General features: G+C 44.5%; 1 protein-coding gene across 3 annotated transcripts in view; it reads right to left on the bottom strand.

Annotated features, from left to right (window-relative positions):
- The window catches only part of LOC119373402 (kelch domain-containing protein 3), a 536,457-nt gene that overhangs the window by 392,041 nt on the left and 119,363 nt on the right, over positions 1-25,053 (bottom strand). For 2 of the 3 annotated variants that reach the window (XM_037643431.2, XM_049410770.1), the window contains 3 exons: positions 20,519-20,616; positions 17,786-17,864; positions 5,092-9,093 (listed from right to left, as the gene is read on the bottom strand). In XM_037643431.2, the coding sequence (XP_037499359.1) occupies positions 9,030-9,093; positions 17,786-17,864; positions 20,519-20,616 (241 nt within the window). In that variant the 3' untranslated portion in view covers positions 5,092-9,029. Of the gene's footprint in view, positions 1-5,091; positions 9,094-17,785; positions 17,865-20,518; positions 20,617-25,053 lie in introns of those variants that run through there. The other variant, XR_007414339.1, reaches the window with a different exon arrangement.

The following is a 25,053-nucleotide window of genomic DNA, read 5'->3' as shown; positions in this document are numbered from 1 at the left end:
GAGAAAGAACACTCCTGGTTAACTCAAAATTTGCCATTAAAACATGGCTGTGGCCGAAGAGGAGGCATACCCCTCTCCGGAAATCATGCATGCCATCCAGTATTGTCTCACTGAATGCAACAAAAAGTCGACACAGCAACAATGGATGTTCAGTCACAACCATCGTAATCACATGCAACAAAATAAAGGATCCCCACCTCCCAAACTACCGAAGTTATGGCTAAACAAGCGAGGTTCAATTAGTCTCGGCATGTTTCACAGGCTGTCGGATGCAAACAAGGCTTGTGAATTTTTTTTTCTTCTTGCACGCACCATTGTCTGGCCATGTACGGTCATAGTGGCATTAAAAGAGCCTAATGTGTACTCTAAACAAAGTTAAAACGCACCACTCAGGAGAGTGACAGCAAGCCAAAAATAGATACACAAGACGGCCCCATCAAACATTTACCCAGGCAATACAGTCATATGCATAGGATCCAAGAAGGAAAAAAATTACAGAACAGACAGGCACGCCATACATACTGAAATTCACAAAGCTTTCAGATTTTATCATGAACTCATAAACAGGGCCCACACATAAACACAATCATAAACAGGGCCCACACATACAACCGCTTGAATCCATGTCATAATTGGTGTCAAGACGCTCACGACTAGCTGTTACACCCTGCTCAGAACTGCTACGTGCCACCAAATCTGTGCAGTGCTGCAAAGGCTAGGACCTCCCTATCGACCAATCAACCACAGGTGTTATTTGAGTGCTCCGAAAAAGGAAAAGCTTTGTGCGCTGCTAATTCTTCCGTAAAGCTTTCAAGCAGTCAGTGTTGCATGGGAGGCAATCGACGCCATACAATGGAGGAGCCATTTTTCCGCTTCTCTATTCTGGCTGGATGTAGTGACCCGTAGCTTCTGCAGCAATGCACAGAATGGTTGAGGAGAGTTTAAAAAAACCTCCCAAATAATGACTCCAGGTAGCACTTGATGATAGCATAGCTTCCTTTTAGTCCTTTAACCATGCATCCTTAAAAAAATGAAAGGTTCTTCACAAGGACTAGTATACTGCAGCCACATTCGTGAACATATCAATATCATGTAACTTATTTATAGGTGCACGTATCAGTACTAATACTTTTAATCTTGAATTCAAATTTCCAGTGCTATGTTACTTCATTTCATAATCCCAAAAGTTATTTAAATATGGCTATCCCTCTCCAGTTGCCCGAATTTCAGGCTAATTGTTCAGAGTGGGACATAACATTACAATGAGAAACCGACCAATTTACAATACCCTCAAGGTGCAAGGGCGCAAGAACACAATTTACATAGCAAGGTTCTCATTTTTGAGGCATGGCTACCTTGAAAACCCACTCAATTTCTATTCAAACCAAATTCTCATTTCAATTTTTCAGCGAAAACCCGAGTTGGCATGCTTGAGCACGAGAAAGCGCGGCATTGCAATCGAATCACTGTTGTCACTGCTTCCGCGATCGACTTCTGCCAGTGCATGCATGGTGAAGGTATCGCAAGCACCCCCCTCTACCCATTATGGCAACGGTTCCATCTTTTGATTGCATATTTACAAAGGTGGATTACTGAACGTCGGGTTATGACTGTCAGTTCAAAGGTAGGAAATAGAAAACAGTGCTTACATTCTGATTAATCATCATCACCCTGACCCGATTTAGTGTCTATTTATGGAATGAAGGACTGTACTGCCGATCACAAATTCGATCGCCTTCAATAGCTGGCCATCAGTAAGCTGCGGTAAATATGACCACAGGGACTTCTGTATCGGTCCTGACAGTCTGAACAGCCAACGGTGGTGTCCAGTAACCATGCAACTAGAAATACAATGTAGTGCTACAAACATCTCAAAATGGAATGAGCCCTCCTTTCACGATCGATGAAGGAAAAAAATTTGTCGATGACACCACTAAAAATTTCTACTCCACAACATTCCTAAATGATTGTACAGTACATGAAATGGAGCATCTAACTAAGCAAGTGACCCAAGCATTTAATGAGGCCAGTTGATAATGAAGTGTGATACAGCCACTGAAAAGATATATGAGCTTTTGTTTTCCAAAGGCTCTCCACGTAAAACTGCAATATTTTCCTATGAAAAGCATTGGGCTTATAGACAGGCGTAAATACAGCAGCTTCACAAGCAAGCACCATCAGGAAATTGAGAAACATTCTAACGTGTCTTGTTTAAGATGATGCATTTTCTTTTTACTGAATATTAATGGAATCAGTATAGCAAAAAGAAAAAAAAATGAGAAGTATGAAAGGAAAAGCTGCTCATTCAGTAGAGCTTGAACAAAGCCTTTTTGCACCTTCCGACATGTATTGAAGCAAACTTGGACAAGAGATAGGCAATGCATGCTTTTGGGACAGAAAAATGAGAAAAAAATGACCCGCCTAGGTGGGCTTTGCCAACGTACGTAATGCAGCAAGAACGAACTGCCAAGCTTGACGACCACAGTGAAATAAAAATGTGCCCCTCAGAATCCTCAGAAAGGCAATAAAAGACAGATTTCGTTCCAACAATATCCATGACAAGTGGCATAGTAAAACTGGGCATCGGCATCGCTCGAATGTCTCAAGAAAGACTAATTTGCATCTTAATGTGTACGGTGCTCCAAGATGACCAAAAAGCAAATGAGCCAATGAGGACTGAGAAATGTGACACGTCAGCACGCTATGGAAACTACTGACCAATGACTGCTTCATGGATGAGGAAGCCATTGCGCTCAGTACCAATCGCATGCCGTAACTAATTGTAGATGACTATCCTCAGTACCAATTACATGTTGTTACTAATTAAAGGTTACTATACTCATTCTTGCAACACTGTTCTCATTTGTTTGCCTCCGTAAGCTGCCAACATAGTGACATTACTAAGATGTCAGAGTACTACGTTTCCAATATGCGTTGTATTTTACATCGCTTTACAACAGCTCATTGAGTTATTCTCAACAAGGGCAACATCTTGCGAAATGTAATTCTGCAACGCAACCGACAAAAGCAACAAACCAGAAGTCATCTCCCACGACATCTCTCTGGATGTAATAAACCAAGATTTCTCACTTTCAAGACATGCCGTGCAACTGACAGGTCGTGAGACGCGGAATCAAAGGCCGACAAAGAATGTTAACACATCGTTGTGATCGAAAACATTCGTTGTCCAAGAGTGCAAATATGTTTCTCACACTGCTTTGCAATAAACGTGTTAACACATGTTGGCACACTCAATTTACGTGCAATTTATTGAGAGAAATCGTGCAAATTTGGCATCTTCCCAAAGATATTGGTGTCACATCCAGAGCTTTGCACTTCTGAAGTGGACAGTGACAAACGCAGGGACGCTTGCATTCTGCAAAACTGGTTTTAGAAACTGGGCAATTTTTGCTGGTCGTGCACCACACCACTGTTGACCCAACCAGTTGGCACAATTGCGTCATCACTAGAATTGTCGTGTGGTATGGTTACAGATCATTCCCATTCACTTTCAAGTCGCATTTGCAGTGCCGAGCAAACACAGCTAGGCACGTTGACAAAACCTTTGCAACCTCTAAATCATTTAGATTAGAACCTAGTGTAATGACTGAAAGCTATGGGTTGGCCACAGGAACATAAATACATTAGCCCTAACAGCAGGTCAAGATCAGCATACGCATGCATGGGAAATAGTGATTTCAGACTCTCGCCACTGACAGTCCTCCCCTTCTCCACATAAAAAACAGCGCTAAATAATGGCGGACAAGAGAAAGGAGGACACAGCCGGCGGCGCTGACTTACAACAATATTTATTTGCTAGCACCGCGCAATATATACTTGTACGAAATTCACAAGATGATACGCGAAATTCACGAAGCTGCGGAAATGGCTAGGCTGGGCGATGCGTGTGTCAGCAGGCCTTCAATTGCCTTATCACAAAAAGAAATTGATTTCCTTCAGAACGCTTGCACACGTGAGGCTCATAGCGTGCTATCACGATGATTATGTTCCATAGGTTTTCACTGTTTTTATCTTTTTATTGTTCTTCCTATATTTGTCAGATACTGCACAAGTATATATTGCGTGGTGCTAGCAAATAAATCTTGTTGTAAGTCAGCGCCGCCATCTGTGTCCTTCTTTCTCTTGTCCGCCGTTTTTTAGCGCTGTTTTTTATGTGAAGTATGTCGTACCAACTCGCCCAAGCAACCACTTTACCTCTTAAAAGGACAGACTGGTGGGCTAGTTGGTATTGCATAATTGTGAACAGTAGCGCAAAAAATTCACACAGACGACGACATAGCAAGACGGGACACAGCGCTGTGTCCCGTCTTGCTATGTCGTCGTCTGTGTGAATTTTTTGCGCTACTGTTCACACTTTACCTCCCCTTCTTTTTTTTTTTTTTTCAGTGGTACCACAGGAACACTCAAGGCATAGAAACCATCACTCAGCCACAAGCACATTAAGGAAATATAAAACCAAACTTACAATAGAGATATAAATGAAATGCATAGCTCAAAGCTAGCTGGACCATCGCTGTTCTGTTGCCATGCACGGGCATGCCGCTATAACTTCCGATGTCGCAAAAGCATAACAGTATCGTGGGATGTCTCAACACCTCACTTGATGTCCAATTCGCAAGGCGATACAGTTTGACATCTGCGATAAGCGCTGTGTCGTTAGCTCCTGCTGAACATATTCATTTCGCACAGCCGAATTTGATATAACATCAGATGCTGAATGGAGACAATTTATTATTTCTATCGGGAAAGTTCAGATGCAGAGTTTCTTTTTCAAAAATTATTACTTAGCCAAAACATCACGTACTAACTTCAACCTCACTTATCTTTTGCAGAAACACACTTAGGTTGCTCTCCAACCGATGTTTAGCATACTTGTGCAATACATTATCAAAAACAGAAGGAAGAAATATTTCAAAAACTTACGGAAGCAAATATTCAAGATTAGCGCTGTTTTGTTCACGAATATGTTATGTTTATAGCTCTTTAGACAACAGAATCCTTTGATCTGTTCTAAACCATTAAATATTGACCATCTAATTACCAATGTTCTTCCATAATAAGCGTACAAAATTTCACAATCCTTTTTTATTCCAGAACTTTTACACTTTACACACTTTTCATCCTTGGTTTCCGTCCAAATAATTAGGGAAGGAAAATATTAAATATAGGAGCTTTCCCTTGGCATACATTCAAATTTTCAATACATTCTAGGGCCCTTGTGATGTGCCTTCAGAAAAAAAAACAATGAGACAAAACGCATGTTTTATCATAATCTGAACACAACGCACTTCGCGACCACTGCACGAACTGTGAAATACGATCGTGATTTAGAGGTGTATCGATGAGGTTCTACTACCCTGTTCAAACAGGTACACATGACAATCAGGATGTACACAACTGAACTAAATACACGCAGACTGGGAACCAACTTAGTGGGTTCGAACAAATGACAAACAGGTTTCATACCTGACAATTAAAGCAGAAAAATACAGTTTGCAGCCTGAACAAATAGTGCTGGTAAAAGGTACCATAAAGTATGTATACCATTCAAGCAGCAGTTGTCTTCGCGAACTCCCAGATGTCTGGTATTGAATACTAATGGTATGATCTGGGGTATTGGTACTGTCTACTAGGTTGATGAGTTGTCGATACTAGTATGTACTCAGTGTTGCGGGACCAAGTGCAAGTCATCTCAACATAACCTCTCTGTTTACTGTAATGCAAGCTCGCGCTTCAACCCTTGTCTATGAGCAGAGAAGAACATGCCGATGGTCTAATGATGAACGACAGAACATTTTGATGTGGACCAGAGAACAGAAAGAATACGTACACAGACGCTTTAGTTGATGATGTCCCGTCTGTATGTGCGTTCCTTCTTTCAAAGTAGCTGTCGGAGTGAGAATGATACCCAACTCCATGAAACCAATTTGAACTAAATCAGGCAAAGTAGCATTGCTACTTTCCACCAAATGAACTTGCACAATTCTAAGAAAGTAAAGAACCTGGCTCATCCTTGAGAAGAGTTTTGTACGACATTGCCTACTATTAAATACAATAAATTTTCAGCGTAAGTTTTGGAGCTACACAAAATGGTGCTGCGACAAAAGTTCGGCTCAAATTGGACACCGCTTGGCCTGGATAAAAGTGGTGGTAGCTATGCAAATTGAAGGCCTGCTTGGAATTAACTGCTTGTATCCATTTGTCTGGTGATGCAGAAAGTAAAGCACTCAACGAGAAAGTGGTCAAGTTTAATTATTGTCCAATGTGATTAAATTGTGAACATTCTCATATAGGAGATGAAACTACAACTCCACTGCTCCTTCATTACGCGCTTCGCCTTATGCATTTGGATCACCAGCCAGAGGAAACTGCTGTCAAACTTTACATGCTACCTTAAAATGTAGCTCGTTCAAGTGTGACATTACGATAACTATTATTCTGCAAAACAAACAGCGGCACGCAAACAGCGAGTGCCTGGCCTAGTCTTTCTGAGATTTTCTTTTGATAGCGTTCATATCTGGCGCAAGTGTAATCCCAAGAACAAAAACAATGCTTTAGCAGAAACTCCTCATGCAGCTAATAACTTTTGAGCAAGGCTAACACTCGTCTCCAGGAGATGTCTACAAGACGTCTTTCGCTCTAAAAAAAATTGATTTCAATTCTACGCTTACATTTCGCACCATTTCTGTGCACGCTACAGTGTCGTAAGAAATTCCATTAGACCCGCAAACGGCAGTGCATGTCGTCCAAACAGTGTCTAACTATCCAAAGCAATTACGACACGGTCAGATTCACCTGTCAAGCGCTCGAGTGTTAATTCTATTTCCACATACCACAGATTGAACTTAGGAATGACTTTCAAAAGCCGCAAACGCTTGTGCATTTAATAACGTCAGCAAGTCCGAGACTGGCCGCATGAATTTAGTCGTGCCTTATGAAGCTCATTGTTACACTCGGGGACAACTTTGTGGCAATGGAGCGAAAGCTACGGGGTGGCGGAGCTAACTGCTGTGCACTACTGCGCCAAAGTAGTTCCCGATAAACTGGTTTCAGTTTCAGTTTCAGCGCGACAGATACGCATTTGCTAGAGTTCATCTTTTTCGCGTGTGCTCCATGGTTGTTAAGTTCATTGAACCATCACTGGCGACTCTTCCCTTATGCTTCGCTTGCTTCTAACCTGGGTACCACTCAGAACCTGCACCTTGAGCCACGCAACAGTATGCTCACTTACGCCGGTAAGCTGGCTAACCGAACGAAATGCGGAAATGACAGAGTCCCGGTTGTGTCAGTCTCACTTTGGCATATACACTTTGCAGATCACCTGCTACGTTTGTTTTGACAGGTTTTAGTTCTCAAGCTTCTTGAAAATCCTATGCGGCGATTGAAGTGGCGAGGTACCGGAGGAAAAAGGCACCATCGACAAGGAGGCCATGTATATTTTTTTTTTTCTGAAGGGAACATATGAGACGCCAGTGGAGAACGCCAACACCAAACAAACCCCAAAAATCTAAAGAATAATGCTGTTTCACATAATCTGGCTAATCATTTTGTTGCATTATCAATTTGAGGCTACAAAATGAGAACTGTACATTTTTGAAATGCTTAGGTTACACACAGCAATTTTTTTTTTTTGTGGGACTACTTCCAGCAGCGTAGAGAGACTATCGAAATGACGTGGTTCAGCTCTGTAGCCTTGACTGCATTGGCACAGAAAGTTGTCCCCGAGTATTAGTAATGATGACATTGTGTCATACTTGATGATATGGCAAATAAGCTCTGCGGAATCATGTGAGACGGAGGAAGAGTTATGAAAGGGTTATGAAAGGATTATGAAAGGAAAGGGTTATGGTGGACGCCGATTTTCCCTTTCACACTTAATGAGGGCTCACTCATGTGGATTCACATGACTTGCAAAGATATCAATGATTGAAAAAAATAACTCATCACAACGACCGATTTTGCCACGTTAGTACCAGCTGCATGACAGTAAATTAGGTTCAGCACTCATTTAACTGTAGAATGAAAGGTTCCCTCACACATGCCAGAAAGAACGCAAATAATTTCTTCTAAACTTTCGTGAAACGCTTTTTTTTAACCGTGCTCCTTTAGTTGCTTCACAGAGAAGAAGACTTGAAGGAACCTCTGGTACGGAAAAGAAAAACTAGGGGCGTCCAAAAACCTAATCTTTTAAACAAATCATATAGTTTTTGAAGAGAACACATATTCGACAACATTGAATAGTGAATTTGCAAATGTAATATGAATTGAATGACATAGTTTTGCAGTCAATGTTTGTACACCCCTACTAATTATTTAAATAGGAGACCTGTCACATGATTTAAAAAAATAGCTAACAGAAAACACCAAGGAGAAATGGATTGTTTGATGTAGGAACACACTAAAAAAAAGTAGAATGTTTAGGCTGGTTCTACAGTTCTCTTCTGCTGAGCTTCTCTACCTCCAAAGGAAAAAAAAAAAATGTAACTATGTACATAACACCAAAATACCATAGTGCCAACTTCCAGCTGGGACAAAAACTAAAAAAAAAGGAAACAATGCTGAGCAGCAGCGGTTTTATGTCTTTCAGCACCGAAAGGCGCACAAACACACGCACCACGGTGTTGTAAGATTTTGGTGACATCTCTACAAGGAACGCGCACACACACACACACACAACAACAAAAAAATCTACCAGCTCGAGCGAACAACAATCGCCAGCAATCGCTGCTTTCACGACTGCACACAACCACACGCGAAACCCTTTCCGAGAACTTCAGGAACGTGTTTTGCACACTTTTTTTTTTCCCGACGGGCCCTCCCCGAGATCGCGGACAACTCTGCAATGACCGTCCCATCTTCCGACGCGCGTGGTCTGGACGTCTCATCTGCCAGGTCGTGGAAAGAGGACCCCGGTGATCCGCCACTTTATGTACAACCTTTGCCGCCCATCGGCCGGTGGCTGGGCCACAGGCAGGGAGTCTTCATTGCAGAGTCTGTTGGGAGGCAAGTCAACCAGTCGTCTGTGACGGGCGCGAGATGCTGTTGTTTGTAGTCATGGCACTGATCTCCCACCTGCAAACGTGATGGCCACAACACGATGCTTCATGACAGCATGCTAGAAAGTTACGTATGTTGGTTTCTGACTCGCGACGTAGAAAAATGATTGAAAAAAAGACACCGACGCAGAATAGGAATTGCAGAATAGATGCAGAACGAATAGAACAAATAGGATGACGCATGGTCCCATGATTTCTAGGCTTGTGCGAATAGTGAATTTTAGGTTCAAAGCGAATAGTGATTTAGTCGAATAATTTCGAATTGAATTCGAATAGTATATATCACATATCGTAAAGAAAAATGAGCATATTTGTCATGACCCAACTAACCTGCACATTATTATTTTTTTTTAATTGAAACAAGGCATGTGCAAATGTCATTCTTTTGGTTCAAAGGAATTGGAAGCAACCTTGAATAGTAGCAGTATTTGACTTTCGGTAGAATGCAAGTGATACCCTGTAAAATATGCGACATTTTAAAGTTTACTATACTTCCGCACGGTTCGTGAGCAGCCGCCGAGAAGTAGGCTGCTGGAGCGAATGCGGCAAAAAAACATGGCGGCTATAACATCATCATAACTTGTTGCAGCGTGGTCACGTGAGAGAAGTAAGGGGTCACCAAGGGTCACCCTTTGAGGGTGTCAGAAGCGCGAGGATGTCGATCGCTCACGCAAACTTTAAAATTCATTTAAAATAAGTTCCAAGCTATATTCGCTGTTGGCATTTTGCAGATTATATAAGCATGTTCACTGGGATCGATCCCACAGGCTATCTCTACCGCAAAATACTGTGTCGGTACCCCTTTGAATGGCATGCGTGTTAACACATGCCGATATCCTCAAGACATACTGCCGTTAGCAATAGGAGCTGGATCACCAAATTCATGTTCATTCAACGATAACTCGTAACGTTCTGATATGAATGTGACGTAGTGAATTGCCAGAGATACCTCTGGGCTTGAGCATTTAATGTCTTGACCACTTCTGTGCTTGCCAACTGCATTTAGCCACTCTGGCCTTTAAGAGGCAATTTCAGTGCTCCATCTTATATTGCTCACAACATTGGATATCTACAGTATATCTGGTTTGCTAAGAGCCAACATGCAACAATACAATGGGCATATGTAAAATGCAATACTTGCAGTTAGTGTCAACAAAGGGTAGTACAACACACTTAATGTTTTGCTAACTATGGTGCGACCGCTGTGCACTCTGTCTAGTTATTATATCTTATTTTACTAAATGCGGACTATACACCAGAGCACGCCTGTCTCGCACCCAGGCTGCTGGCGAGCCGAGCGGATACTCTCGCACCCAGACGCCGGGCTGACGGGGCTGCCAAGGCGCGTGCGAGCTGCACCAAATAAACAGGGCAAGCTGCAGTTCTGAGGCTTTAAAGTGCGAAAAAGTACGCGTTCACGCCGCTTCAGCGTATAAGAGCTCGTCTGGGCACTACTGCGTCGTCTTTGGATGCCAAAACAAGCAGCGCAACAAGAGGATGTTAGCGCTGTCTGCGACGATTACGACGCGCCACGGAAATAGTGCCGGTGCGGTGTTTTCAGCTTCGCCACGAGTGGATTACTGCGATTCAAGCAAAAAAACTGGGAGCCGAGTGAAAATACGCGAGTAAGTACACTAACTGCGTGTATTCTGCAGTGTGATGCCCACCTATTTCATTTTGCGAACCTAACTTGCGTGACACGCAGCTGGGTTGAAGGCAGCCGCGAGCTTTGTGTGGGGGTGCACTTCATACCTTTGAGCGTTTCCTTTGACGAAAATCTAGTGCAAGGTAGCGCTTTCATGCACAAGCAATCAGCATGCTTTGCCATTTTCAACGTAGTATTAAACTTTAGTCCTTTTGATGGCATCCACGCCTTCGAGATTTCATCTTCAAAAGGTAATTAATAAATGGCACGGTGCTCCTCAACAGCTGGTCAGAATTTCCTGCTTTCATTGCAGTGTTTGATGTCCCCAAATTTATTTGAACACGAGGCATCCAGCTGCACATAATACATATATTGGCACGTAAGTAAACAGTACTCGCGCCTGTCACAATGTAATGGCTAACATGCAGTGCCCTCGCGCGGCTCTGTTGCTTTGTGTGTTGTGGCGTCACGCCTGAGGGTGAAAGATGGGGACGCGGGAAAAATAAAGAGTCAGTTTGTTTTGGGCTCTCGTAGCGCTAAGTCTTATTTTTGCTATCTAGTCTCCGGCTATCTCCCGGCCATCTGCGCATGTATCAACTGGCGACGAGGATAAAAAAGAATGTTCTCGTGAGTTCCTGCCGCTGCACCATCCGTCCAAATGCCAAATTTCGGCAATCTTGAGCCTTTCGAGGGAGGAGGCGATGACTGGCCCTGCTACGTGGACCGGCTGAAGGCATTCTTCACGGCGAATGACATCGCTGAAGACAAGCGAACAGCCGTCTTCATCAGCTGCTGCGGGCAGAAAACGTATGCGTTGCTTCGCAATTTGGTCAAGCCTGACCAGCCAAGTGACAAGACGTTGGACGAGATTCTGTTGGTGCTAGGACACCACTACTGCCCGAAGCCTTCTGCTGTTGTGCAGCGGTTCCGTTTCAACTCGCGCGTTCGCGCTGAAGGAGAGTCCGTCAGCAACTTCATTGCAGCGCTGAAGAGCCTTTCCGAGCACTGCAACTTCGGCAAAGAGCTTGAAAACATGCTCCGCGACCGCGTCGTGTGTGGCATCAACAACGCAGACGTCCAAACAAGATTGCTGGAAAAAGCGGACCTGACTTTCGAAGACGCAGTGCAGACCGCCCTAGCAATGGAAGCAGCAAAGAAGGATGCAGGGGAGATAGCGCAAGCTCACGCTAGCACCTTCTTTTCCACCCTCCGCGTCTCGGCAGCGCCGGTGGGCGTGTCCTGTTATCGCTGCGGGCATGCACACCTGGCGTCCGCTTGCCGGCATGTGAAGACCGTCTGCAGTTACTGCCACAAACGCGGCCACTTGGCGAAAGTTTGCAATACGAAACGAAAAGACGAGCAATCACAGAGTGACGGGTCTCCCAGGCCGCGTTCGTTCGCGGGCCAACGTTCACTGTCGGCGAGCAACCGTCATCGCGTAAATACTGTCCAGGATGAAGCCTCCGCTACAACTTCGCCTGCCGAAGTTTTCAACATGTGGTTAGTTGACTACACCAAGGCGCCTCCACCTTTTACCGTCAGTGTTGAAGTTTGCGGCAAGCCGCTACGCATGGAAGTGGACACGGGGGCGAGCGTCTCAGTCATTGCCAAGTCGCGTTTGCTACAGCTTCTACCTTCAATTCCGGTGCAGCCGTCTCAAGTATTTCTGCGAAGCTATTCCGGGGATTTAAAGAAGGTACAAGGCAAAGCTGATGTCCATGTCAAGTTTCATGGCAAGGAGGCTCACCTACCGATTTTTCTGGCCGGAAACGAATCACCCACTCTGCTCGGACGCAACTGGATGCAAGAATTGGGCATCGGCGTCTCCGACGTTGAAGTGAACATTCATGCACTTGCTGATGTGAAACACGTAGTGCAAGATTACACTGAAGTGTTTGAAGAAGGTTTGGGTACGTTCAAGGGTGCGACAGCTTCACTACATGTACCTTCAGATGCTCCACCACGGTTCTTCAAGCCACGCCCAATGCCGTATGCTTTGACAGACGGAGTCACGCAAGAAATTCAGCGATTAATAAGAGATTCCATCATTGTTCCGGTGAAGACAGCTAGGTGGGCTGCCCCAATTGTTCCCGTGACAAAAAGGGATGGGCGCATCAGAATCTGTGGGGACTTTGGTGTCACCATTAACCCAGTCGCGACGGTGGAACGCTACCCTATTCCAAGAATTGAGGACTTGTGGACTGTGCTGGCCGGAGGTGAGAAATTTACAAAGTTGGACTTGCGTGACGCATACCAGCAAGTCGTCCTGGATGAGGCCTCTAGAGAGTACGTCACGATTTCGACGCACATGGGGTTGTTTCAATACACCCGCTTACCTTTTGGGGTATCATCTGCTCCAGCTATTTTTTAACGCGAGATGGAGAACTTGCTCAGGGGTCTGCCACATGTAGTGGTCTATTTTGACGACATTCTCATAACTGGTGCAAATGATGCCGAGCACTGTCGCAACCTCCGTGCGGTACTAGGCAAACTTCAAGAATCGGGCCTCAAGTTGAAACTCGAGAAGTGCCACTTCTTCATACCCCAAGTTGAGTATCTCGGGCACATTATCAGTAAGGAAGGCCTCTCTCCGAACATGGACAAGGTGTCTGCCATTCTGCACGCTCCTGTGCCACAAGATGTGAAGGAACTTCAAAGCTTCTTGGGACTCGTCAACTTCTATCGGCGTTTCTTGCCCAACCTTTCTGCAATTCTCCGTCCGTTGCACTTGCTTCTTGGTGATGGAAAGAAGTGGCAGTGGGGAAAGGACCAGCAAGATGCTTTCACTGCCTGCAAGCATCTGATGACTTCAGCTCCAGTTCTTGTACATTTCCGCCCAGACAGGCCTGTATGTCTCAGCTGTGATGCATCACCTTACGGTATAGGCGCAGTTTTGGCGCAGAAAGATGCTGATGGCCGAGAACGTCCAATTGCTTTTGCTTCTAGAAGTTTATCAAAAGCAGAGCAAAACTATAGTCAACTTGACAAGGAAGCACTGGCCTTGGTGTTTGGCGTGGATCGGTTCCACCAGTACTTGTGGGGCATACCGTTTGAAGCACACACTGACCACAAGCCACTTCTTGGACTTCTGGGTGCCAACAAGCCTGTTCCTGTGCAGGCTTCGCCAAGAGTGGTCAGATGGGCCCTGAAGCTCTCCGCGTACAATTACAAACTTGTCTACAAACCTGGCAAAGAGCTCGGGCATGCCGATGCGCTTAGTAGACTGCCGCTGCCCAACGATTGCACTGCATTTCCTCGCCCTGCCGAGATCTTCATGCTGGAGGAGGCATATCCACAACTCCTCTCACCAGCTGTTGTAGCGCGAGCCACAAGAGACGATCCGGTATTGAGCCATGTTGTCCTATCTGTGTTGAAAGGAGAAAGCCTCCCAGCGGGACCAGAGTGGAAACCCTTCAGTGCCAGAAGTGCGGAACTCAGTCTCCATGAAGGCTGTCTACTATGGGGATCAAGAGTCGTGATTCCGAAAAAATTGCTGGCCCAGGTTCTTGGTGTGCTTCATGCCAGCCACCCGGGTATTGAGAAGAGCAAGATGATCGCCAGGAGCCATGTCTGGTGGCCAGGCATTGACAATGACATCGCAAACAGTGTGAAGAGCTGTGCTACGTGCCAGGCTCAACATAGAGCTGCCCAGCCAGTGCAGCAGACACCCTGGCCTTTTCCACAGCGACCCTGGTCTAGGCTTCACATTGATTTCGGGGGACCATTTCTAGGGCATACCTTCTTGGTTATAGTGGACGCCTTCTCGAAATGGATAGAAGTCTTCCCTGTGTCTTCCACATCACCAGACGCTACCATTTCTGCCTTGAGAATGGCATTCGCCCAGCACGGCCTCCCTGACATCATAGTTTCGGACAATGGTCCTGCTTTTACCAGTGCACAGTACCTGGACTTCTTGACTCGAAATGGAATACGTCGCATGCTGGTACCGCCGTATCACCCTGCGTCCAACGGTGCCGCAGAGCGAGCAGTACAGACTGTCAAAAACAAACTCAAGAAATCTGGGTCGGGCAACTTCCAAACACAACTGTCCCGGTTCTTATTCCACTACAGGACTACGCCTCAGAAGTAACGGGTCGGCCACCGTGCGAACTCCTCACAGGGAGAGCCTTCAAGACACCGTTGGATGTCTTGCGGCCAAGCCTGCAGACGTCGGTACTTGTAAGGCAACTTAAGCAGAAGTTGTATGCCGACAGAGGATCCCGGCCAGCTCCGTCATTGCAACCAGGAGACAGCGTGTATGCGCGAAACTTTCAACAGGGAGCACCATGGGTGCGGGCCAGTGTTGTCGACATCACCCCGCCGTCGGCCCGCGTCATTCTTGACGATAGGTCTATATGGCACCGACACGGTGACCACTTGCGTCTTGCCCAGACAGGGCCACCGGGTACATCTGAAACGGATGCACTTCACCATGCTAGTGCTGCGGCCATACCACAAGTGTCCTTTACGTCGCAGGCGTAGCTAACCGGCTTAACTAAGAGTAGCACAGTTTCGCTTGTAAAACACCATCGTTACAAGAATAAAATCGCGCAGGTAGCTTCCAAAAGGGATCGCTGAACGGTACTGCAGGTTATACTCTCTGATAGCCTGCTTTTGTGAGCAAGACGCATTATTGTAAGAGCGCTCGTGAAACAAAAATTACGTTCCGCGAAACTACTCATAAAGCGTACTCTAATTATTACGCGATGCATGCTGAAATGATGAGCTTTCACAAAAATTTGTGCACGACTTGTAATATGGGGCAACAAAACATTGTTTCACTCTTTCGCTAGCTGCACTGCAATTACGATTCACGCGTACTACAGCGAGAACGTTTTTTTTACAAATGTAACAGCTTACGTATCTGACGAGGTTGCTTCCGCAGCCCACTCAGCACTTACTGTATACATTGTGGACTTGCATGAGCAAGTTGTTCTTGATGTTCCAATAAAAACAGCGAAAAGGTCCAGGCTAGAAAAGACGCAAAACACGCTCTCAGACGGGCTGAGTTTCGGGAGTTTCACGTTTGCTCTGTGTAGCGTCTGCTGGCGTGGCAGCCCGCGCATGTTGTTTCGTCACGTGTGCGATAGATGGCGCGACGCGCGATGCAAATGTGGCAATGCGCAAGGAATTCGCTGTGTTCTGGTCTATACTCTCTCGCGTAATCTTTAAATCTCAGAATCTTGCCTTCTGCTCGTCGACAGTGTCGACTGATGTTGATTCCAAATGCATTCGCAAATTTCATTTCCCGAGAATTTCGAATATGAGAATTTAATTTAATTTTACCACATTTTTTATTGAAGGGCTCTTCTTGCCAGTCGATTCGGCAAGAGCTACACAATTTCAATATAAAGATAATTCTTGATGCATTATTGCTGTACAGTTTCATTTACACATAAATCCAATGAGTTTTAGTATTTTTCAAAAATTAGTAAGTGAAAACTAGAATGGGGCTCAGCGTTTATCTATAGATAGCTACGTGTACATAAAGCAAGATTTAAGTTTTTTCTTTCTTGATAATATTCGAAATAATACCTTTTAAATAAAAATTTACACCTCATCTCTTCATCAAAAGGGTGAAATGGAAGACACTCGTTTGTCAAAGTGTATTTCAAACAATAAGTGAATTATCTCGAAATTGGTATCAGTACATAGCTGTTTCTGTACACTGCCACCTGGTATTACTGTTCCGGTGTTCTTGCCCCTACAGAACCTATAGCGCGTGACAATATGTGCAAATTCATAGCAGAATTGCTTACAATCAGAATGCTTTTTTTTACAATGTGAAAGTTAGTAGAATCTGCGTATACTCAAGCGAAGTCACAACAACAAATCTGCAATAGATCCGATCTCACCGCGCGTTTCACTATGCCGCTGCTGCCGCAGTGCATGTCGCTGCGCTTCAGCTGTGTGTACCTGGTGCATCGGCAAGCTGCAATAACAAGCTTTCATGGCCTTACTTGGATGAATTGCCATGGTTGGGTTCATGCACTTGATGCTGGGATGCTACGACAGCGGTCTGAAACCAGAGGACTTGGATTACGATATTGGCCCTGAGCCATCGACTGTGAGGCCACTGCTGGTGGCCAGGGCGAGCTACTGGTTATCCGCTGCATTCTGTGAGTCACCAAAATCGCTGACTCGTCCATCCCTTGTGCAACAGGAAAAATCTTGCGGTTCACGAGATTTCCGCGATGTTAAACTTTTGCAAATGGCATGCGGCGAGTTGCTGTTTCGCGGACGCACCTCTAACCTGCTTCACGGCGGCCATTTCATCTTCATTCACGTTCAACGCATCACTATGATCGAAGTCCTGTGTTGACACCATAGGGTACATGGAAAGTGTTGCTTGGACAGAAAAGAAGCGCAGAAGGCATTTTTTTTTTAGTCCCTTTGGTTTGTTTATTGTTTTTTTTCCCCCCGTGTTCAAAGTCTCGGAGAGCTCTGCGCAGTTTGGGTGGTACGGGCAAGTTATTTCCCACACACCGTAGCTTGTATCTATCGCATGCTGGCGTTCACTGAAGCAGATTTTCGCACTCATGACGACGGGAACGTACTTTTTAGTTTTTTTTATTGATATTTATTCAGCGAATATAAGCAACAGCAATGCGAAGCGAAGCAAGCGCATCAACATGATGTGATGAGCTGGTGAGATGTAAGCACTATTGACTGCTCTTTTTTTTCTTAGCACTAGGGTACAGTTTAAACTGAAACAAAACAACTGCATTGGAGGTCCAGACACAATTTTCCAAAACATTCAATCGTCTCATGTGCCGAGGATTTGCACATAACGCCAATATACCTCAAGCCCGCTGCAAACAGCCACACCAGCAGCTCCCAGAGTACTACAACTAACATGGCAGCAGTGCCGCTGCCTGAAACTCGCGCATGGGCAGATCATCTGGTGAGATCGGTTTATTACCATCTGCATGTTCCCTATGTTAAAATAGTACTACGAATGTCTCTCCAATTGAAGTGACCAGTCTCAATGTTACAGCTAAGGACATAAATGATCGTTCCAGGGACCATTGTCCGTGCCAACCTTAATCACATGACAGCTCACCTGATGTCCTGTGGCAGGTGGCTGATGTCCAAGCGCGCATCTATGACAGCCAGCAGGCACAGTGTCTTCAGAGTTGGTGCTGAGAAGACACACGAAAAAATTCATCCTGAGTCGGTGATTCTACAATTTCCTTAAAGGGACCGACAACTGGCCAGAATGTGTGATTAGATCCCGGTGGAAATGAAAAGACTGTCAATTCATGGGTGTCGGCAGAGGGGTGCAAAAAGGGCACTCGCCCCCACCCCTCCCCGCCTTCCCCCCGCCCCAAGCTCCACACCAGTGCTCCCCCCTTTCCCACCGCGATGCAACACTGGTTTGTGCTCTCCAAAACGAAAACCTGCCGACGCCGATGCACGAACTATATAGTGACAGATTCAGAGCATCCTTTTTGCGATTTGAGTAGGCTAATGTCTTTTAATTGCGCTCAAAAGTAAAGACAAAAGATGGTAAGTCACATAGGCTAGCGGAAGAGCTTTGATGCTGTGCCATGGAGTCTTTTCATTTGCTCTACGTAGTATGATGCTTTTATACACACCATAACAAGTGCTCAAAATCAGAGTAGTACATATATTATTATCCACCGCCACGCTATTCTGCGTCACTTGCGAGGCAACAAGAGTTGACATTGAGAAGCGGTGCTGCCTTCACAGCAACTAGTGGAACATGTTGAGCCGCGGCGCACGCATGCACTCTGCACACATGCACAGCAAATCGCAGTGCATGGACATGAATGCAGTCATGCACGCCTCCCACCGTTTGCAGCATGTGCTTTGTGTACAAGTTCATAGTCACCGCAAATCGAAAAATTTCCAATTATAAATGTTTCACAATGTTTTCCACGTTGCCATTCGGTGATTAGAAACTCTGACCGGTAAGATTTACATTGCACTAAAGAAAACAGGTGCCATAAAAATTGGTTGTGGGTCCCTTTAACTGAGCAATTGCAGGCAACAGTTACGAACGTTCAATGCCGTAAAAAATGTAGGCTCGTAGGTGATCTTCATAAAAAAAATCAACAGCAAAGCTTTCAGAGAGCTTAAATATCACTTAAGAACTCCTCAAAATTCCTAGGCCATGCTAAGAGGCAACCCTAAAATTGGAAGGCAAGCAGCCTGCATTCAACGGCAGACAGAGATTATCTGCGGCATCATATAGTGCAAGGCATAACCTATAATAGTACATGCCAGGTTAGCATTGACTGCATTTGAAGTAGCATTTCAATCAATCAATCAATCAATCAATCAATCAATCAATCAATCAATCAATCAATCAATCAATCAATCAAATCATATTGTTGCCATAAACAATAAACTGTTACAGATAAAGTTAAAGCTTCATTTATGCGGTTTGACTAAGCTCGGCCACTTCTACAACAGCAGTGACAAAATGCTTTTGTTACATGGTTCTGATACACATACACATTAGCAAATATAGCAACAATACATAATATCATTGCATATGAGTACAGTAAAACCTCGGTGATACGATCACGGCTCGTAGGAATTTCGGGGTGATACGAATTTTTCTGTGGTCCTGGCCAAGGCCCACTAGCCTGCAATGTATTGGAGTACGGTTGTTGCAAACCGATTTGCACCTCACGACGTTTGATACAAACGTACGCTAGCACACAGGTACAAACAGGCGCTGCCCACGCCGTAGCAGAAGACGCGGCAGTCACGCGCAGGCGCGGGCATGCGCGCTGCGCGACCATCAGCGGTGCGTTGTTGCCTCCGAGATAGTGCTCGTGATCCTTGGAGGCTTTTAGGCGCCTATGCGTTTAGGTTACAGATGACGTTGACGTCGCACTTTTTTTTCCGACGCGTGCTCCTGTGCTCGAGGCAGCAGCGTCTTTGTACTGTGTTAACACGTGCCTGCCACGTCGATGCAAGCCATGTCCCCGCAATCAGCCGTTCTATGAAACAAGACTGAAACTTGGGCTACGGGTCCGTCATGAAGTCCCATTAAAGGTGGACAAAGACGCCAAGAGAAGAAGCAGACGGTCTTGGCGAAGGAGCTTGGCCTCTATTTATCGTGTGCAAAGCGTTTCTTAAGTCACTTTTGCCGCAGTACTCTGGTGTCACGCAGAAAAGCGTATTCTTAAGTCACTTTTGCCGCAGTACTCTGGTGTCACGCAGAAAAGCGTAGTAAGATTAGGAAGCGGTTACTAGCGGTCACATTGCACAACACATCTGGTTCATTGATTACACACGTGCGCATGCACCGAATATTTACAAGTACAAGTATGAACGTTGACGTCTGAAAACTTTACTGGCAATTATTCAGAGATGTTCATGACGTCGCTGCGGCCCTGAGAAACACTAAACCAAAACGTATGCCAACTTGATTTTGTCGCATACTAATTTTCTATGTTTTCTGGTGATACGAATTTCAGATGATACGAATATTTTTGGTATCCCCTCGAGATTCGTATCACCGAGGTTTTACTGTATTTACAAAAACAATTTTGCAATATGCCTATTTTGGCAGTTTCCAATAGCGTTATACAAAGGTCAAGTAAACCTTTCTTATTAAATGCTAGAACACAAAAATTTTTTTCTGTCTAGTTCATTTAGTGTGGTTGCCCGTGCATATTTGATGGGTGCGCCTCTATCCTACGCACACTTAACAGATATCTGCTTCGTGATTATGCAAGTTTGAGACAATGCATACAGGGCAATGCAAACAATGTCGGAGCCAAAGCGAGAAGGGCGCACCGTGGCATCAACGACTCACCAAAGTCGAGGACGTGCAGATCTGAGTGATCCATGAGTGTCAGATCGTTGGCATCAAACTCCTCCATCCGCTGCCTGGCAACCTGATTCGGAGTCGGACTGCACAGAAGAGCAATAAAACGTATGACATTTGTCATAGTGAAATGGGAATTGGCTAAATGATTTCGCTGACAAATTAACATCCTGAAGCAAGTTTCTGTGACATTGATCAGTAGTGCTTTTCGTTTAGAATCAGACCACTATATTGTCACGTGGGCTTATTCCTTTATTTTAACACGAAATGTTTAAAGGGGTACTGACACCTTTTTTCGAAGGCGAGTTTACTCTGCCATAAAAATCTCCTCTATACACAGATGGCTCTGAGCAAGTGAGAAGCTCAGCAAATGCTGATAAAATATTTTAATTCGATATTAAAGTCAATTTTTACATGGCGCACCTACTGACATCGATACTAGCTTGACGTCAGGCTACAGTACAAATTCTGGTGACATCACGCAGCAGTCTCGCTAGTTGTGATGACGTTAGGTACCAAAACTTCCAAGATGGCCACTTGTGCGTCACCAAAACTTCCAAAATGGCCTCTTGTGCGTCACCAACGGAGCCACGGTGCGGAGTGGCCGTGGAAACGTCACTATATATTGTGCGAGCACGCGACGAGAAGCTCATACCCGTGTTGTGACGTCAGGGTACAGTATAAACCGAAGCTAGCTTTTAAAAACATACTGTAATTACTTTTTCAGGGCGCACTTGCGCTTAGCACTACCTTTTCTAGGCTCTTGAGGGCTTGAACTTTCATTTGACGCAAAAAAACGACAACTGAAAATATTCGTGTCAGTACCCCTTTAAGGGGTCCACCACGGCTCCACTCACGTATTTCCGTCACAGATATGACGCAAAATATAAAGACGAACAGATGGCAAAGAAAAAAACTTAAAGAAAAAGTTCCGCCACCGAGAGTCCAACTTACGACCGCTCGCTCCGCAGCGCGCGGTGCGAAACGATTAGGCTACAGACGGCACGTTCTTCGCAGTGCTAACGGCGAGTTATTTATCTACACCATATGCCGGTGGCGGTACTCGGAGATCGGTGGTACAACAGCGTGTTTTCGTTATCACTAGCAAGATGGCGCGAAGGGCTCGAAGAGCGCACTTTAAAGACTGATGCCCCGTGCATCGCGATGAGTGCGCGCCTCTACAGGGCGTGGTCGCTCGTGCACGCACTTATCTTTTGATGGCGGTGGTTTTTCTCGTGCTCTCACCACAAGTTTGCGTTGAGAGAACGAAGGTCACTTCGCTCAGTGCAGCGGCCGCTTTTGCGAAAGGAGCACAATGCTCAAACAAAAATAAGTTACAAGTGTGACAGTTCGCACTTATCCTGTGTATGTTCGTTCCGTGCATCCTTTCTGCTTCAGCAGCGCGTTGCAAGGTTCGAGCTGCTTGCTGTTTTTCACGTGACATTACAACTTGTTGCTATAGCATTCATTCCTTCGCCGTTCGGGCGAAAGAATGCCCAACAAACGCTCAACTACATCTGTGAAGACACGTTTCACTTTCATGTTATACCGATTCCTATGACAGAGGGATCAGCCATCTTTTTTTGATGTGATTGGGTATCACTCACAAATACTGTTACCACCGCTTGGCGCAAGCCCTGCTGTAATGTTTGAGAAACTTCTCTATTGTTTTGAACTACTATCCTGATATGATTGTGCCTACGACACAAGTAGCAGAGTTTCTTCTGAAGCTAACGCGAGCGATAATGCTAGAATTTATTATCATTTCAAGCATAAAAGATGACGTGTTCCACCGACGATCACATGACCAACGACCAACGTCTGTACTCGCCTGTTATCATTTTACAGCAAGTCTTGCTTGTACTTTGTGTCTTTCTTTTACTGGGCACAAGTTCGCCCAATAAAGCGTTTCATCTTTACTAGCTGCATTTGCTTTTCGTCACCGTCACAACCACGTGACAATATACATAGAAAACCTCAAAATAATGAAGTTTCAATGTAACAAGCTTTTTTTTTTTTCAACTCTTCATTCCTGAAAAGGCATATATTTATTTCTTTCGATTTAACAAAGTAAACTTGCTATGCAGTTTCAATGCAATGGAAATTTTCCAAACAGAAGAGCGAATTTGGACAAGTTCTACGAACATCAAAATGAGTTTTATAGGCTAAACTGGTAAAATAAAAACAAAAAATTTTCCGTTTCTACAGTGTCCTGCATGCACAGAGATTCAAAAAGGTCATGTGGTGTTTCTAACTCTAGAACAATGTTACGGCAACCATGTTTCCACATCTTGAATGCCCACGTCGTAGTTTGGCATATGAAGCCTCTTATTCTTTTTTTCTTTTTGTAGTTGTGGCGGTGGTGGTACTTTTCTGCATCAATCAGTGTTCGTACTGCTTAAAGGGACACTAAAGAGAAACAATGAATCAGTTTATACTGATAAATTGTACTCTGAGAACTCTAACGTGCTTAATCTAGCCATCATAGGTTTATTAATATAGGAGAAAATGAAGTTCAAAGTTCCATTTTTAAGTTTCGTGCCAATATCTCCGTGCGTGACGTCACAGATTTCAAAGTGTACTTATCGTATTTTGGCACCAATGGTTCAACGAAATTTCCTTAAACTTGGTATGTTAAGCCTATGGCCCCCTCAGAGGACAATGCGCCTCCTTTTTACTGATTAGGAACTACGTAGGCCCTAGTAGGCACTGTCACAATATGTGACGTCATGGCATTTGGTGCGGAAACTTCAAGGCGGCATCGCCACCCACATTTTCTTTTTGCGCGTCTTCTCGCTTACTAAGCGCCTTCTTGCAGCAAGTGTGGTGTTTTTGGCATAGTGAAAAAGTAGTTTACTGATACGAGAAAAATATATTTTTCCTCTTTAGTGCCCCTTTACTGTTGCTTCAAGAAACAACTTGAAATATCTTCAAGGGTGCGAAATGTAGTGGCACATAACGATTTTCGGTATGCTTGACATCATCCTGCACAAATGGAGGGCAGAAACCTCAATGTAACAAACATTACAATAAAAGAAATCTTTTGCTACATATGAGTTCATTATACAGTTGAGCCCAGTTATAATGAACACTGATATGGCAAATTCTCGGTTATAGTGAACTAAATACAAAGTTTGGTTAGTCAGTCAATTTCAGTGACATTTATTATTTGTACAACGAAATCAAGAGAGTGAACATTGCTGCGACATTGAATAACGAAGATATATTTGGTTTGCACGAGGTTCAAAACTGGAAAGGTAGCATAAAATGCAGTAGAACTGAACGCTGAGCGAGTTAGTGACTGTTCACGGTGAAATTTCACCGTGAATAATTATTGAAAATAATTATTGAAAGACAATTCACAATGGTCTGTTTAGTTTGAGAGTTCCACCAGGAGACAGCTAAGGATTACCTTGTTTATAGTAAGTTTGAAGCCCAGAATGATTTGTTTTCAATAGGAGTGTGCGAATAGTGAAATTTCATGTTGAATTGAATAGTGCCGAACAGTGGCAAAAATATCGAATATCTAATCGAATATCGAATAGTATCGAAGTGTGCACCACCAATTACAGCAAGACAAAGGAAAAATCAAGGAAGCTACCGTGTGATGACAGCTTTGTTACGCTTTTTTCTTTTTCAGCTTTTATGGGTGCGCAACCATGTTGATAGAAGAGCCGCCATTCCAGTCAGCAGCACCACTCTTAACCTCCTAATGGGTAACAGCGGGTGGTACGGTAGCTACCTTTTTTTTACCCTATGGTCGCGCAATACGTCTCATCTGACAATGGTCACATTATTGTGCTCCATCGCCATGTGTGCTCTACGCCCAAAAATCTTTGGGCGCCCGTTTACAGCAGCATTTTGATTGCACGCCGAAACGATGGGGGTGTCTGAACGAGTGGTGCAGTGCAGCAGTGGCAACTACATAGCGCAAACAAATTTTCGCGTGTGAAACCAATCCTCAAGAGTTTCGCAGGCCAAAGTCCATACCTTCGTTTCGGAAGCGAAGTTGAAAAAGAAAGGGCTTGCCAGTTTTCTCATGTCCCTTTTTTTTACGTGCTGAAAGGACATAATCTCCTGTACAGTAAACACATGCTCGTTTTTGAACCAGGAAATAGGTAAAATGTTTAATGAAAGGCCTACTGTAACGACGTTAGCATTAACGACGCTAACGACGTTAGCCACCCCATGTTCGCCAAGTTGCACCATTGGCCTTTTTCGCGTTTTATATATTCGTCCTGTCAAATTATTTGACAGTTCGAATACTAGCTATTTTAAAGTCGAATTGAATTATTCGATTACGTAGTATTAGATTCGAATATTCGCACACCCTAGTGCTTAAATCTAGAATTTTAGCGTGAGCCAGACTGCTGACTTGTTGGCACTGATTTCTATCAATGTGTACTGTTACAACGAATATCAGATATCATGTAATGAACCAATACACGTGCCAAGAAGGCAAGTTACGTGCTTTTACGAGCAGTACGCTTCGATGCTAAATGAAAAAAATAGTGCACGCTTGC

This window comes from Rhipicephalus sanguineus, chromosome 11 (assembly GCF_013339695.2).
Source record: "Rhipicephalus sanguineus isolate Rsan-2018 chromosome 11, BIME_Rsan_1.4, whole genome shotgun sequence".
NCBI lineage: Eukaryota > Metazoa > Arthropoda > Arachnida > Ixodida > Ixodidae > Rhipicephalus > Rhipicephalus sanguineus.
Note: the sequence above shows the minus strand (reverse complement) of the source record. Positions and strands in the feature narration are given on the sequence as shown.